Source organism: Ranitomeya imitator, chromosome 5 (genome assembly GCF_032444005.1).
Source record: "Ranitomeya imitator isolate aRanImi1 chromosome 5, aRanImi1.pri, whole genome shotgun sequence".
NCBI classification, from domain to species: domain Eukaryota; kingdom Metazoa; phylum Chordata; class Amphibia; order Anura; family Dendrobatidae; genus Ranitomeya; species Ranitomeya imitator.
In genome coordinates this window covers 600,043,166-600,060,264 of record NC_091286.1, presented here as the reverse complement: position 1 = coordinate 600,060,264, position 17,099 = coordinate 600,043,166, and the positions used below count along the sequence as shown (strand labels likewise).

Below are 17,099 nucleotides of genomic sequence, written 5' to 3'. Positions count from 1 at the left end.
TTTCCGAGTCATCTGCTGGGACATCGGGTTCATCTACGGATGATTATGAGGTGAACGCTATTTTGGGGTGCAAGGTGGTGCGTGGTAAAAAATTTTATTTGGTAGACTGGAAGGGTTATGGCCCCGAGGACAGGTCCTGGGAGCCTGTTGAGCACATTCGGGCTCCGCAGCTCATTGCTGCCTTCGAACGTAGCGAGACCCAAGGAGGGGGGGTAATGTTAGGAGTCGAGTTTCCTCTGCTGCACAGGGGGAATCTCAATCCATCTCCGCTGCGGTCTCCCATTCTCCTCCAGCCGCAGTGGAGTCTGCTCAGCAGGGACGTCGATCCCAGCGTCTCGCTCAGTCTGACTCTGTGCGAAGAGTTGCTGCTGCTTCTCCAGTCTCTGCCATTAAAGTCAGTGCTGGTCAGCAGCGAGCGGACTTCTCTGGGACTAAGTCCTTGTCTGCACGTACTGAGCATGCCCAGGGTAAGATCTCCCGTTGGAGATCGAGGGTCATGTGCTCAGGCTCTGCAGCACATTCCATTGGTCCTCTTGGCAGGTCTTGGAAGGGCAAAAGTGCTGTAGCCACTTCCTGTGCTGCAACTATATAAACTGCGCATGACCGCACGCCCATGCGCTAGTATTGTCTCATAACGTTATATGTGTGTGTGTAGATGAATGTATGTCGATGGATGAAAGCTCCTAAATATCCCTCCCTAGAGTTGTTGTCTGCTCGCGGATGTTGGTAGCTATCTAGCGCCTGACTAATCATCTGCACGATATACACATTACAGCGTCCTCTTGCTGTGTCCGCCTGTACGGCGCCGTGCGCTTGCCTTGCGCTTTCCATACCCTAGCCAGTGTGGTAGGTGGCGTCCGTCTGTGCGGAATTGCTCGCACTCCTGTGCATTTATATATTTAAACTTAGTTTCCTTACACACCCAGTTGTGGTGTAGTGCCAGTGAGGGTCTAATCGGACTTCAATCCCAGTTGGGGCTAAGTACGCTGACTACTCGCTCGCGCTTTAGGTGCGGTACCGCGATCCTGTGACGCAACATGATTGCTCCCTTCACGCTGGGTGAGGTTGAACCCACGTGTATATACTTTAGTGTACCGCCATATAGTCTGTATTTACTAGCAGCAGGTTTTCACCTGCACGGTGGACCCCGGACTGCGAACGCATCTATATCACCTTTCTTGGTGCGTTCCGCCAGTCCTAACAGCTACTACAACAATGCCTCCTCCCATACCAGTCATTGCACTGATTGCCTATCCACTGAAGAATGCAGCATAATCTTACTATTCTTTAGCACCCCTCCTGTCCTTTCTGTTTTGCTAATGATGTAAGACTAACAACCTCTATAGTACAAAACTTCTACTCCCGCATCCAAGATTTTTCTCATGCTGCACCGGCTTCTGGAATGCACCACACAAGACAATTGGGTTATTTCCCAAGTGTCCCTATAAACATATCTTTCAAAAATGGCCTACCACAATACCTCGCTAATCTAACTATTTTTAGTTTTCTCTTCCCACATTTTCTATAGGGTATGTTTCCACTGTCCGGATTCATTCAGGATTTGATGCGGATTGGATACTGTGTACAGCCGCAGAGTCCAATCCGCAGTGTCCAGGTGTTACAGCATAGTGGAAGGGATTTTATGAAATCCCATCTCCACTATGCGTGCAGGGCCACATCCGGCGGCCCTGCGTATCTGGACATGCGGTGCGTCTTTACCGACCACTGCATGTCTATTTATCTTGCGGAGACGGTCCGTCCCGCAAGAAAAATAACCCAGTCTAGGAATATGATGCGGTGATTCCGCATGTGTTCAATGAACAAATGAAGAATGACCATGCGTACAACAGGGAGCGGCGCATTGGGCAGAGCGGGGTATCCGCTGCATCCAAAGCGCAGAGCTTCAGGACCGTGGATACATACCCTTAAAATCTGGTCATTTTCATCATCTGTTGGCACATACTACATGCAATCAGTAGCACTTTGCATCTGACATGGACATACACTGATACTGTTTGGTAAATGGATTCATGCATATTACATGGATGCCCTTATTAATTATAAATATGTCTGGATCATTGCCTACAAGCACTTCTTCTCATTTGATCATAGATTGTAAGCTCTTGTGAACAAGGCCCTCACTACACTTGATTGAATTGTTGAGTTACTCTGTAATGTCTGATATTGTCTGCACAAGTCCCCTCTGAATTATAAAGTGCTGCAGAATATGTTGGTGCTATAGAAATAAATTTATTATTATTCTAATGTTCAGGTGCTTAGAGAAGATTTGTATATTTTGACTCTTGTTCCATCCAACTTAGTTGAATTTAAAGTAGTATTATACAAATAGGCAATTAGCAATCACATTATTTAATAAATTATGTTGTGTTAGTCCCCAAAAATGTCCCTCCAATATACCAAAAACTAGTTGTCTCCCTTATATCCAACTTGATCAACACCGTCACTATTTGTCATAAAGAGAGGAGAGGAAGAGGACAGGAACTCTAGCGCCACCTATTGGGGTTAGAAATATTTAAAGATAATTATGACATTATGACCCTTTAATGAGCCTTAGCACATGACATAGTGTGACATTTGACTGTAATTTCCCCCCTCTAAACTTTCTATGGTGTTGTATTTTACACTTCTCACTGTCTCACCATAAGATTACCTTGTGCACCACTGACTTCTCTGTGTCTGTTCACTTAAATCTTGTGCCGTGCTATATAAGAGTTTAATAGTATGACATAACAACCATATTATTAAGTGATGCACATGTGGCAAGCAGCAATAAGAAGCTTTTTCAGCTCAATGTACTATTTTCATAGAGAAAATTATGGTACACTTATCTATCACATAAAGTCGGTAGCTGTAACACACTGAATGTTCATTTGGTCCATTGTACATGGAGTTAGTCCCCTAGAATGTAAGTTGCTCTTATGGTCGGGGTTTAATTTGCCATGAATAAAGCATAAGTATACGGGTGGTCCTCTTCAATCCGAAAAGGCTCCTGTTGACTGTAAAAAGCTGTTGAAATTTGCATTTTCTGCTATGTAAGTGTCAAGACTATATGCTAAATGAAGCTTCATAAAAAAGTATGTATGTAGTGTTAATAATAGTTGCAATAATTATGTTCATTGTAGACTAAAAGGGAACCTGTCATCAGGTGTTCCCAATATAAAGCCATCCCCTTTAATTCGACTTTTACAGCATTCTAGCCAGCTGTATATAAATTCCCAATCCAGTCTGCTAATCCCAAAAAATAATTTTACTATACAGTGTGGCCCGGTCCAATGAGTGCTGCTGGTCTTGCTTTGGTGCCTCTCCTTTCTCTGAAATTGCCATCCTCCTGCCCTGATTCATGTGGATGACACTGTTGTGAATTCTGTTGTCAAGCTCCCTCCTGTGGTCATGAATGGTACTTCGGCTGGTTCTGTCCATGGGCTTCCTCTGGTGGTTGTGAGTGGAGCTGCGGCTTCTGAGTTTCCTTCCACAGGTGACGAGGTTAATTCGTTAGCTGGCTGCTCTATTTAACTCCACTTAGATCATTGCTCCGTGCAACCTGTCAATGTTCCAGTATTGGTCTAGTTCTCTCCTGGATCGTTCTTGTGACCTGTCTTCCCAGCAGAAGCTAAGTTCCTGCTTGTTTTTCTCTGGTTTGCTATTTTTCTGTCCAGCTTGCTATTTTGATTTTTGTCTTGCTTGCTGGAAGCTCTGGGACGCAGAGGGAGCGCCTCCGCATCGTGAGTCGGTGCGGAGGGTCTTTTTGCGCCCTCTGCGTGGTCTTTTTGTAGTTTTTTGTGCTGACCGCAAAGTTACCTTTCCTATCCTCTGTCTGTTCAGTAAGTCGGGCCTCACTTTGCTAAATCTATTTCGTCTCTGTGTTTGTAATTTTCATCTTTACTCACAGTCATTATATGTGGGGGGCTGCCTTTTCCTTTGGGGAATTTCTCTGAGGCAAGGTAGGCTTTATTTTTCTATCTCTAGGGCTAGCTAGTTTCTTAGGCTGTGTCGAGTTGCATAGGGAGCGTTAGGAGCAATCCACGGCTATTTCTAGTGTGTGTGATAGGATTAGGGATTGTGGTCAGCAGAGTTCCCACGTCTCAGAGCTCGTCCTATATTATTAGTAACTATCAGGTCATTCCGTGTGCTCTTAACCACCAGGTCCATTATTGTCCTTACCACCAGGTCATAACAGTACAGGTGGCCCAAAGTATTAATGCATCTCAATAGAGGGATAAGAAAAGTTCTGAGACCATTTTTTTTTCTTTGCAGTGTGTTTTGTCTCTCTTTTCCCCTTTACCTCTGCGTGGTTCAGGATACAGGTGTAGATATGGACATTCAAGGTCTGTCATCTTGTATGGATAATCTCACTGCAAGGGTACAAAACATTCAAGATTTTGTGGTTCAGAATCCGATGTTAGAGCCTAGGATTCCAATTCCTGATTTGTTTTTTGGGGATAGATCTAAGTTTCTGAATTTCAAAAATAATTGGAAATTGTTTCTTGCTTTGAAACCTCGCTCCTCCTGTTCAACAAGTGAAAATCATTATTTCTTTGTTACGTGGCGACCCTCAAGATCCGGCATTGCGTGATGTTGATGCGTTTTTTCTGGCGCTCGGATTGCTTTATGATGAACCTAATTCAGTGGATCAGGCAGAGAAAATCTTGCTGGCTCTGTGTCAGGGTCAGGATGAGGTAGAAATATATTGTCAGAAGTTTAGGAAGTGGTCTGTACTCACTCAGTGGAATGAATGTGCCCTGGCAGCGATTTTCAGAAAGGGTCTCTCTGAAGCCCTTAAGGATGTCATGGTGGGATTTCCCATGCCTGCTGGTCTGAATGAGTCTATGTCTTTGGCCATTCAGATCGATCGACGCTTGCGTGAGCGTAAAGCTGTGCACCATTTGGCGGTATTATCTGAGCATAGACCTGAGCCTATGCAATGTGATAGGACTTTGACCAGAGCTGAACGGCAAGAACACAGACGTTGGAATGGGCTGTGTTTTTACTGTGGTGATTCCACTCATGCTATCTCCGATTGTCCTAAGTGCACTAAGTGTTTCGCTAGGTCTGCTACCATTGGTATGGTACAGTCGAAATTTCTTTTGTCCGTTACTCTGATTTGCTCTTTGTCATCCTATTCTGTTATGGCATTTGTGGATTCAGGCGTTGCCCTGAATTTGATGGACTTGGAGTTTGCTAGGCGCTGTGGTTTTTTCTTGGAGCCCTTGCAGTATCCTATTCCATTGAGAGGAATTGATGCTACGCCTTTGGCCAAGAATAAGCCTCAGTACTGGACCCAATTGACCATGTGCATGGCTCCTGCACATCAGGAGGATATTCGCTTTTTGGTGTTGCATAATCTGCATGATGTGGTCGTTTTGTTGTTGCCATGGCTACAGGTCCATAATCTAGGATTGGAAATCTATGTCTGTGTCCAGCTGGAGTTGTCAGAGGGTACATGGTGATGTTCCATTTTTGTCTATTTCGTCATCTACCCCTTCTGAAGTCCCGGAGTTTTGTCGGATTACCGGGATGTATTTGATGAGCCCAAATCCAGTGCCCTACCTCCTCATAGGGATTGCGATTGTGCTATCAATTTGATTCCTGGTAGTAAGTTTCCTAAGGGCCGACTGTTCAATTTATCTGTGCCAGAGCACGCCGCTATGCGGAGTTATGTAAAGGAATCCTTGGAGAAGGGTCATATTCGCCCGTCGTCGTCACCATTGGGAGCAGGGTTCTTTTTTGTGGCCAAGAAGGATGGTTCTTTGAGACCTTGTATTGATTACCGCCTTCTTAATAAGATCACAGTCAAATTTCAGTACCCTTTGCCGCTGCTGTCGGATTTATTTGCTCGGATTAAGGGGGCTAGTTGGTTCACCAAGATAGATCTTCGTGGTGCGTATAATCTTGTACGTATTAAACAGGGCGATGAATGGAAAACATTATTTAATACGCCCGAGGGCCATTTTGAGTACCTGGTTATGCCATTCGGGCTTTCCAATGCTCCATCAGTATTTCAGTCCTTTATGCATGACATCTTCCGAGAGTACCTGGATAAATTCCTGATTGTATATTTGGATGATATTTTGGTCTTCTCGGATGATTGGGAGTCTCACGTGAAGCAGGTCGGAATGGTGTTCCAGGTCCTTCGCGCGAATTCTTTGTTTGTGAAGCGGTCAAAGTGTCTCTTTGGAGTTCAGAAGGTTTCATTTTTGGGTTTCATTTTTTCCCCTTCTACTATCGAGATGGACCCTGTTAAAGTCCAGGCCATTTATGATTGGACTCAGCCGACATCTGTGAAGAGTCTGCAAAAGTTCCTGGGCTTTGCTAATTTTTATCGTCGCTTCATCAGTAATTTTTCTAGTGTTGCTAAACCGTTGACTGATTTGACCAAGTAGGGTGCTGATGTGGTCAATTGGTCTTCTGCAGCTGTGGGAGCTTTTCAGGAGTTGAAGCGTCGTTTTTCTTCTGCCCCTGTGTTGTGCCAGCCAGATGTTTCGCTTCCGTGTCAGGTCGAGGTTGATGCTTCTGAGATTGGAGCAGGGGCTGTTTTGTCGCAAAGAAGTCCTGATGGCTCGGTGATGAAACCATGTGCCTTCTTTTCTAGAAAGTTTTCGCCTGCTGAGCGCAATTATGATGTTGGCAATCGAGAGTTGTTGGCCATGAAGTGGGCATTCGAGGAGTGGCGTCATTGGCTTGAAGGAGCCAAGCATCGCGTGGTGGTCTTGACGGATCACAAGAATTTGACTTATCTCGAGTCTGCCAAATGGTTGAATCCTAGACAGGCTCGTTGGTCGCTATTTTTCTCCCGTTTCGATTTTGTGGTTTCGTACCTTCCAGGCTCTAAGAATGTGAAGGCTGATGCCCTGTCAAGGAGTTTTGTGCCCGACTCTCCGGGTGTTCCTGAGCCGGCGGGTATTCTCAAAGAGGGGGTAATTTTGTCGGCCATCTCCCCTGATTTGCGGCGGGTGCTGCAAAAATTTCAGGCTGATAGACCTGACCGTTGCCCAGCGGAGAAACTGTTTGTCCCTGATAAATGGACTAGTAGAGTTATCTCTGAGGTTCATTGTTCGGTGTTGGCTGGTCATCCTGGAATCTTTGGTACCAGAGATTTGGTGGCTAGATCCTTTTGGTGGCTGTCTTTGTCACGGGATGTGCGTTCTTTTGTGCAGTCCTGTGGGACTTGTGCTCGGGCTAAGCCCTGCTGTTCTCGTGCCAGTGGGTTGCTTTTGCCCTTGCCGGTCCCGAAGAGGCCCTGAACGCATATCTCTATGGATTTTATTTCGGATCTCCCTGTCTCTCAAAAGATGTCGGTCATTTGGGTGGTTTGTGATCGCTTCTCTAAGATGGTCCATTTGGTACCCTTGTCTAAATTGCCTTCCTCCTCTGATTTGGTGCCATTGTTTTTCCAGCATGTGGTTCGTTTACATGGCATTCCGGAGAACATCGTTTCGGACAGAGGTTCCCAGTTTGTTTCGAGGTTTAAGCGAGCCTTTTGTGCTAGGATGGGCATTGATTTGTCTTTTTCCTCGGCTTTCCATCCTCAGACAAATGGCCAAACCGAACGAACTAATCAGACTTTGGAAACATATCTGAGTTGCTTTGTTTCTGCTGATCAGGATGATTGGGTGTCCTTTTTGCCTTTGGCTGAGTTCGCCCTTAATAATCGGGCCAGCTCAGCTACTTTGGTTTCGCCGTTTTTCTGCAATTCTGGTTTCCATCCTCGTTTCTCTTCAGGTCAGGTTGAGTCTTCGGACTGTCCTGGTGTAGATACTGTGGTGGATAGGTTGCAGCAGATTTGGACTCATGTGGTGGACAATTTGACATTGTCCCAGGAGAAGGCTCAACGTTTCACTAACCGCCGGCGCTGTGTGGGTCCCCGACTTCGTGTTGGGGATTTGGTTTGGTTGTCGTCTCGTTATGTTCCTATGAAGGTTTCCTCTCCTAAGTTTAAGCCTCGTTTCATTGGTCCGTATAAGATTTCTGAGGTTCTCAATCCTGTGTCATTTCGTTTGACCCTTCCAGCTTCTTTTGCCATCCATAATGTATTCCATAGGTCATTGTTGCGGAGATACGTGGCGCCTGTGGTTCCAACCGTTGATCCTCCTGCCCCGGTGTTGGTTGAGGGGGAGTTGGAGTATGTGGTGAAGATTTTGGATTCTCGTATTTCGAGACGGAAACTCCAGTACCTGGTCAAGTGGAAGGGTTATGGTCAGGAAGATAATTCCTGGGTCTTTGCCTCCGATGTTCATGCTGCCGATCTGGTTCGTGCCTTTCATTTGGCTCGTCCTGGTCGGCTTGGGGGCTCTGGTGAGGGTTCGGTGACCCCCTCCTCAAGGGGGGGGTACTGTTGTGAATTCTGTTGTCAAGCTCCCTCCTGTGGTCATGAATGGTACTTCGGCTGGTTCTGTCCATGGGCTTCCTCTGGTGGTTGTGAGTGGAGCTGCGGCTTCTGAGTTTCCTTCCACAGGTGACAAGGTTAATTCGTTAGCTGGCTGCTCTATTTAACTCCACTTAGATCATTGCTCCATGCCACCTGTCAATGTTCCAGTATTGGTCTAGTTCTCTCCTGGATCGTTCTTGTGACCTGTCTTCCCAGCAGAAGCTAAGTTCCTGCTTGTTTTTCTCTGGTTTGCTATTTTTCTGTCCAGCTTGCTATTTTGATTTTTGTCTTGCTTGCTGGAAGCTCTGGGATGCAGAGGGAGCGCCTCCGCACCGTGAGTCGGTGCGGAGGGTCTTTTTGCGCCCTCTGCGTGGTATTTTTGTAGTTTTTTGTGCTGACCGCAAAGTTACCTTTCCTATCCTCTGTCTGTTCAGTAAGTCGGGCCTCACTTTGCTAAATCTATTTCATCTCTGTGTTTGTAATTTTCATCTTTACTCACAGTCATTATATGTGAGGGGCTGCCTTTTCCTTTGGGGAATTTCTCTGAGGCAAGGTAGGCTTTATTTTTCTATCTCTAGGGCTAGCTAGTTTCTTAGGCTGTGTCGAGTTGCATAGGGAGCGTTAGGAGCAATCCACGGCTATTTCTAGTGTGTGTGATAGGATTAGGGATTACGGTCAGCAGAGTTCCCACGTCTCAGAGCTTGTCCTATATTATTAGTAACTATCAGGTCATTCCGTGTGCTCTTAACCACCAGGTCCATTATTGTCCTTACCACCAGGTCATAACATGACACGTCCTACATCATCTGCACAGCGCCCCTGTTTCGCTCCTGCGCACATGCACTTTTACTGCCCTGTTGAAGGCAGAGTAAAGTAATGTAATGTGCATGCGCCGGCATTATTTCCATTTCATCAGCACTCTTTGGCCTTTGGTACATGTGCATTACAGTATTTTGCTAAGGACACCTACGTGGGAGCAATATTGGGGGAACCCATGTGTATGATGTTGGATGTGTCATCCACATTAGGCAAGCAGTAGGACAGCAATTGTGGGGATAGAAGAGGCGCCAAAGCAAGTCCGGCAATGCCCATCAGACTGGACCACGTCATGTGGGGGGATTATGAAAAGTAGTTTTGGGCATATGCAGAGGGGGTTGGGGACTTATTTACAGCTTGCTAGACTGCTATAAAAGAGGAATAAAAGTTGGGGGCTTTAGTTTACTTTAGGAAATCCTGGTGACAGGTTTCATTCAAGCCTTGATCCATCACGCAGTTTTTGCAATTGTTCTGATATAAAATTCTTTGAAATGTCACCCAGTTTTGTGGAACTCATGGTTGCGAATGTGCGACTTTTGGAATTATGTCAGTTTCAGCCAGCTCCATCAACTGTTTGACAAATTCATCATAATGTATGGCATAAATTAATAAAGAAATGCATGCCATCCTCTGACTAGCGTACATGATTGTCTATCTCTCATGGCAGCTGAAAGATTAGCACATGCCTGTTAATGAATTTGGCCTATCTCACTTCAGCGCATGCTTCATCTAGACTGGTGTACCAAACATGTCTTGATGAGTTGGTGTCATCAATTTTGTGTTATCATCATTATCATTAGTTACCACTAGTCAGGTCTGAAGCTCATGTCTCAAAAGTACCCTTAAAGAGTTTGTCCACTACTTTTTCACTGATGACTTAGGATAGATCATCAAAGTCTGATTGCTCAAGGTCCGACATCCAACACACCTGCCGATCAGCTGTTCTCGGTGTTGCTGGCTAAAACACTTGATTGCAGAGCTTTTCCATCTTTTAGTAGTGGCCTCGTCAAATCAATAGGAGGCGAATGTGCAATACCCTGCCACGGCCAATACAAGAAGATGGAGCAGCTCCGTAATCGAGCAGTTCCTGCCAGTGGCCACCACCGCTGACATCGACAACAGCTGATCACCGGTGTGCCGAGTGTCGGACCCCGACCATTGATGACCTATCGTAACTTAGGATAAGTCATCAATGAATAAGTAGTGAACAACCTCTTTCAGTATTTCAGCACCCTGGACAGCTCAGCAGGTTTGTATTTCACTGTACTGGAGATGCAAATAGAAGTTTCCAAGAGGAAGAAGACCACAACTCTACTGCCACCGACTGGATGTAGCAATCCTAAAAGTCAATATCAACCCTTTAAGGAGCCTTGTCACATGATTTAGAATGAAAAGCCAAACTAGAAATTCCATTTGCAGGCATGTGTTTCAGGGTGTTTTACATTCATTAGTGTAAAACAGGAAAACTGATTTGGCTGGGTGAGAGACATTTGGCAGGAAATCTAAAGTCTCATTTTACTTTGGAATTATTGTTTATAAATTGAAATTTATTTCACATTCTTTATTTTGTAAGGAAAATGTTAAATTTGGAACATGAACAAAAGTAAAACTGGATTAAATAGGATGTGGGGAAATTGCAGAATTTGCAAGTAGTATCCTGACAGAACTATCCACACAGACTCAAAGTCAATCGTGTGACTTTTCTCCTGCATCTTCTGTGGTTAATATGCTGAGTTAGTAGTGGGAACAAATTGGCCATGTAGCTCTAGGGAAGAGTTGCAGAGGCCTTTCTGAGCATATATAGCACAGGGACAAACTACATTGCAATGCAAACCAATGAGTTTTAAAACCCTATTCACATTTTATGGTGAAAAAAAAAACTAAGCTTTGGGCTTACAGAGGGCCTATGTCTTACAGGACATGCTGAGAGGTATAGTTTTGCCACAGCTAGAAAGGCACAGGTAGGGCACCGCTGCTCAAAATTCATTGCACGCTGTTGTTATCAGTTCACATTGCAGTGAAACTTCATTTATTCCTTAGTTAAATTGTTTTCTTTCTCAAATATCCAAAGCTTTCTTATCTTCATTTAGAAAATCCGAAAACATGAGATAAAGGACCTTTCAGATAACATCCATTATAATCCAAATGTAAAATGTTGCTATCAAGAAACAGCATCTCAAATTCCAAGATTGTTCTAGTATTGGGTCATTAATAAAATAACCCAAAACCTGAACTACAGAAGACTTTTACATTTATAGCTAATTATGCAAGTATCCGCTTCAGTACATAGAGAAAGAATGATCATTGTATTGTGTCAATTCAGATTGATTTGGATAGATATATAGATAGACAGATAGATGATAGATCGATAGATAGATAGATAGATAGATAGATAGATAGATAGATAGATAGATAGATAGATAGATAGATAGATAGATAAATAGATACAGTTGTGCTCAAAAGTTTACATACCCAGGCAGAATTTTTGCTGTCTTTTTTGTTTTCTCTTTTTAAATCATAATCACAAACCAAAACATCCAAATGACCTTGATCAAAAGTTCACATATCCCATTTCTTAATACCGTGTATTGCCGTGTATGACAGCCTGAAGTCTTTTGTGGTAGTTGTGGATGAGATTCTCTATTTTCTCAGATGGTAAAGCTGCCCACTCTTCTTGGCAAAAAGCCTCCAGTTCCTGTAAATTCCTGGTCTGTCTAGCATGGACTGCGCACTTGAGATCTCCCCAGAGTAGCTCAATGATATTGAGGTCAGGAGTCTGAGATGGCCACTATAGAACCTTCACTTTGTTCTGCTGTAGCCAATGACAGGTTGACATGCCCTTGTGTTTTGGATTGTTGTTATGTTGGAAAGTCCAAGTATGTCCCATGTGCAGCTCCTGGGCTGATGAGTGCAAATTTGCCTCCAGCATTTGCTGATAACGTGCTGCATTCATCTTTCCTTCAACTTTGACCAAGTTTCCTGTGCCTTTGTAGCTCACATATCCCAAAACGTTAGCGACCCACCTCCGTGCTTTACAGTAGGAATGGTGTTCCTTTCATCATAGGCCTTGTTGACCTCTGTCCAAATGTAACGTTTATGGTTGTGGTCAAAAAGGTCCATTTTGGTCTCATCACTCCAAATTACCTTGTTCCTGAAGTTTTGAGGCTTTTGTCTGAGCTGTTTTGTGTATTGTAGATGAGATACTTTGTGGAATTTGTGCAGTAATGGCTTTCTTCTGATGACTCAACCATGGAGCCTATTTTTCTTCATGTGCCTCCTTATTGTGCATTTTGAAACAGCTACACCACTAGTTTTCAGAGAGTCCTGAATTTTAGCTTATGTTATATGTGGCTTTTTCTTTGCATCCCGACCAATTTTCCTGGCAGTTGTGGATGACATTTTTGTTGGTCTACCTGACCATGGATTTGATTTTACAGAGCCCCTGCTTTTCCATTTGTTAATCACAGTTTGAACGCTACTGACTGGCATTATCAATTCCTTGGATATATTTTTGTATCCCTTTTCTGTTTTATACAGTTCATCTACCTTTTCCCGTAGATCCGTTGACAATTCTTTTGCTTTCCCCATGACTCACAATCCAGAAATGTCAGAGGCTGGATGAAAGAAGCAAGAGTCTGTCTGGATCCCAGAAACTCACTCAGCTTTTGTGCACACACACTGATTACAAGCAAGTAGGTCACAGGTGAGGATGTTACCTTTAGTCGCCATTCAAACACATTTGTGTCAACTTCTGTGCATGTCATCAGGCCAATATCATCAGGGTATGTGAACTTTTGATCAGGGTCATTTGGATGTTTTGGGTTGTCATTATGATTTAAAAAGAGAAAACACAGTAGTTTGACAATAAATGGCTTCATCCAACCACTAACCATGAGTGGAAAAAAAGTTTTGGTGTTATCATTTATATTCTCTGAAAAAAAGACCAAGAAAGCAAAAATTCTGCCATGGCATGTAAACTTTTGAGCACAACTGTAGATAATAGATTGATAATAGATATATAGATATTAGATATATAGAAAGATAGATAGATATTAGATAGATATGGGATAGATAGATAGATAGATAGATAGATAGATAGATAGATAGATAGATAGATAGATAGATAGATAGATACAAAAATTGATAAAAAGCAAACGTGATCAGCAACTAATAACAGAATTAAGCAAAAGTGAACAAGTGTGAGCTACTGTGACTGCAGTATAAACATGCTAAAAAGTACAGTAGCACACTGTGTACGTCAAAGTGTGTGCAAACATTGAATATATGAATTTTAGTCTACAATTTAGGCTAAAATTTTAAACAGTTTTCTAAAAATTGTTTATAAATATATTCTATATTGTGCAGTTTCAAATTCACATATTTAATGTTTGATAGATAGATGATAGATTAGATAGATAGACAGATAGAAAGATAGATAGATATGAAAGATAGATATGAGATAGATAATAGATAGAAAAAAATGAGCAGAGAGCAGCACCTGAATAATAGCAACAGTTGGGTGCAAGGCTTCACAGGTACATACCAGTCCTTATAATAGAAAAATCAAAGAAGCAGCACACCATAATTTTAGTGCAAAAGAAAGCTATTTTGCCATTTGTGTGCGACATTTTGGCTCTGTGTGTGAGCCTTTTTCAAGCAATGCAGCTTTTGTCAAACATGATTTATCAGTCATGTGCTTTCCTCCCAACCTACAGCTTGAGTGAACTGCCCACTCTAAAAAATGAATTGCTTTCTCTCCTCTCAGCTCTACCAGGTACAACCTCCTATTTCTCCACTACTGCAATCTCAAGCACTGAATAGAAAAAAAGAGAGCATGCAGAACCATCAGAGCCAGCCAGAGTTCTGCAAATTGAATAGGAATGAGCTGCAATACCTGGCTCAGCCAACAGACTAATGTGTTATTCTTTTTTTTTTTTAAATGGATGCCAATATTTCTATTTATGTGAAACTCCTTTAAAAGACCTCATACACATTAGTCTACAGTTGGCCGAACCCTCAGTGAGATTGGCTGACAGTCTGTGTACAGTACAGAGGCCTCCTGACTGTCCTCCAATAGATGATGTTGGAGGCCTGTTGAAATCCAATTGCGAATCCTTTTATTTTGCATGGAGATAAGCTGGCTAGAGGGATCTGGCACATGGGAACGCTCAGCCAAGCCCGTCAGTACTGGGGGAGTTAGGAGATATGGGTGTTGGCTGAACCATGGGGTAACAGCTATCTGATGGGGCCTTAGGTTCCTCCCATTTTTCTCCAAATAAGATTTTCTTTACATTTTCACATTTTTTGTTTTCTATCCATCTGCTATTGTGTCTAATACAAGTTGCAAACTTTTGGAACAACTACTATAAATCAATGGGGAGAGCCGAAGTTCTTGGGGTGTATTGAAAATTTATCTGTCATATTATTAATTTCTTTAATTCTTGGTGACATCTTTTTTCACTGTGGATACTAATGGATCCATTCCCAACAGATCCTATGGAACATTTCCCAGTAAAGAACATTTCCCATGCAAATACAATCCAAAGGTGTCCATACAGAGTAGATGTAGGCTGAGAAAACCCACTGCTTGTGTTGGGATCAGGACCCAGGTCTCATATATATTTGGGTGCCCATTCGTAATCCTTTTCTACATGTGTATGGTGGAGTCACACAATATTCGGTAGCTTTCAGATATAAGAGTTATCTAAGGTGTACGGAAAACCTAAAATATAGAGATTAAATCAAGTCTCGACTCACATTATCAATGCATGGAGTAATAGCATCAGTTCCATATTCTCATGACATAAATAACGAGCCCATCTGCTTCTTTGCTATATGGTTCTTTTGATTATTGGTCTTTTATTAACAATCAAAAGAAAGCTATGTACATATATACAATATATAGAGATTCATATATAAAACATCCCACATGAGTACACTTGTGTGTTTTGGAAAAGTTGTTTCTTTCAGTACCAGATGAATTTTCGGCTCTGGGTTTGATGTCAACAGTTCCTGAATTAGCGTGAAGAGGTTGGCATGGGTCCACATCTGCTGCAGTTTGGTGTAAAGCTTGTATCTTGCAATTTACGCTTCTATTACGTTCCTCTTCTTAAGAATCCAGGGTATGACGGTAACTTATGGCACACAAAATGAACACAACATTGCGTACACACCCAACAAAGCAAAGTTGTGCTACAATGTATTATCTTTACAGACTTCCTCTACATCTATGTACAATGTTGTCACAGGCGGTCCCACAATATGTCATTGTTAATAGATGCACAAACCTTTGCACCTATTATTTTCTGATAAATAAAAGCCGCAAGGAATAAAAAAATAAACTTGTCGTCTTTCTGTGACATGAGCCTCCGTATAGGCGCGTGATTGAAATATTTCGAATTCTACATCTATGCACGTGGGTAGAAAATAGAGCCTCTTAAGCGTTGACCCTCAAACAATAATTCGCAAAGGTTTCACGGAGAGCGGAGAAATCCTTGAGCCTGATAAATGCAACCCTACGCAAATCCTCCTTTCATGTGCTCTTACTATTGAAAGACAGGACTATCAATGTGATACAAATGCTACATAGATTTTATTGAGTTTCTCGACAATGCAGTGAGACGGAGCAGACTCGTGATGGCTACAAACCAAGGACATGGCAGAGGGCTGGGATTATTGGCTACAAATTATACTGGGATGAATGGATGGCATGTTAATGATGAAGAGGTTCGGTTCTGTCATCTACCTGTTGAAGAATTTTAACCCATGAGGTATACCGCCCTCAAGAATATCTGTATGTAGCAGCACGGTTGACTGTGCTCCGTATAGACTGGATCCATTCTCCATCACCCTTGTGGGAAAAAAAAGACCCTACCCTAATCAGTCCAATAACATTTTCCATAACATAGAAAATATTGTCACTTTCACCACTGCCTTTTACACAGACAATTTCCACTATATCAAACCATCAACAATCACTCGGCCTATAGATTTGACACTGGGTTATGTCTCTTGGAGTTTTTTTCATAGATATTTTCTCCATTCAAAAATACCTATTCAAAGGCACCGTAGTCCGAATTCCAGACGTTGTTCCCATATATATACCTTGGGAATTGAATATCATTTCCTGCAGTAGTTGTATTATTGGAAGGTCAGCTGAAACATCCGCAGCTTGGAGTATACTGTTTCCGGTAGTGCACGGTACCTCCCATTATAGGACATGGTAAACACCAGGGCGCTGTTAGATTTGCACATGTGTTCCTAGTGCCTGAAGGTTCTGTATGCTGCAGAGGATTTTTTTCTGATGCCCTGTTAATGTGATGCCCATTTTGGTCAGTTCACTAAAAAAAAAAAACAGATATAAAAGATATTATTAATTATTATTGAGGCTTTTACCTTTTTCAATGTCTGTTTTGGCAAATAAGATAAATGTTGGGAATGATAATGCGCAGAGATATAGGTAACAAGAGGACACAGTCAATTTTCCAGGGCTAATCGGAGTATAACATCAATAAAGAAATGTAGTATAATAGTCTACATAATTTAGATGTGGTGCGAAAATAGTTTGAGATTTGAAATAAAGCATTTGCCTATTTCTGCCAGTGTAAGCCACATAGCACAGGACGCTATGTTAGCCAGCAGTTTATTAAAATGTGGACTTTTTTGGAAATATGTAATATGTTGATGTTCAGATAAGCTCGGTTATCCACTGTTAGGAGTCGAGTTTCCTCTGCTGCACAGGAGGAATCTCGATCCGTGTCTGCTGCGGTCTCCCATTCGGTATCGGCCGCAGTGGGCTCTGCTCAGCGGAGACGTCGCTCCCAGCGTCTCGCTGGGGCTGATTTGGTGCATAGGGTCACTACTGCCTTTTCTGGCTTTCCTATGGTACCCTGCACTG

At 42.8% G+C, this 17,099-nt stretch overlaps 1 protein-coding gene across 3 annotated transcripts in view; it reads right to left on the bottom strand.

Annotated features, from left to right (window-relative positions):
• Positions 1-15,028: 15,028 nt before the first annotated feature.
• Positions 15,029-17,099, bottom strand: part of LOC138638573 (ephrin type-A receptor 3-like) — a 523,615-nt gene continuing 521,544 nt past the window's right edge. For 2 of the 3 annotated variants that reach the window (XM_069727971.1, XM_069727969.1), the window contains one exon: positions 15,029-16,542. In XM_069727971.1, coding sequence (XP_069584072.1) covers positions 16,443-16,542 — 100 coding nt within the window. In that variant the 3' untranslated portion in view covers positions 15,029-16,442. The remainder of the gene's footprint in view (positions 16,543-17,099) is intronic. The other variant, XM_069727970.1, reaches the window with a different exon arrangement.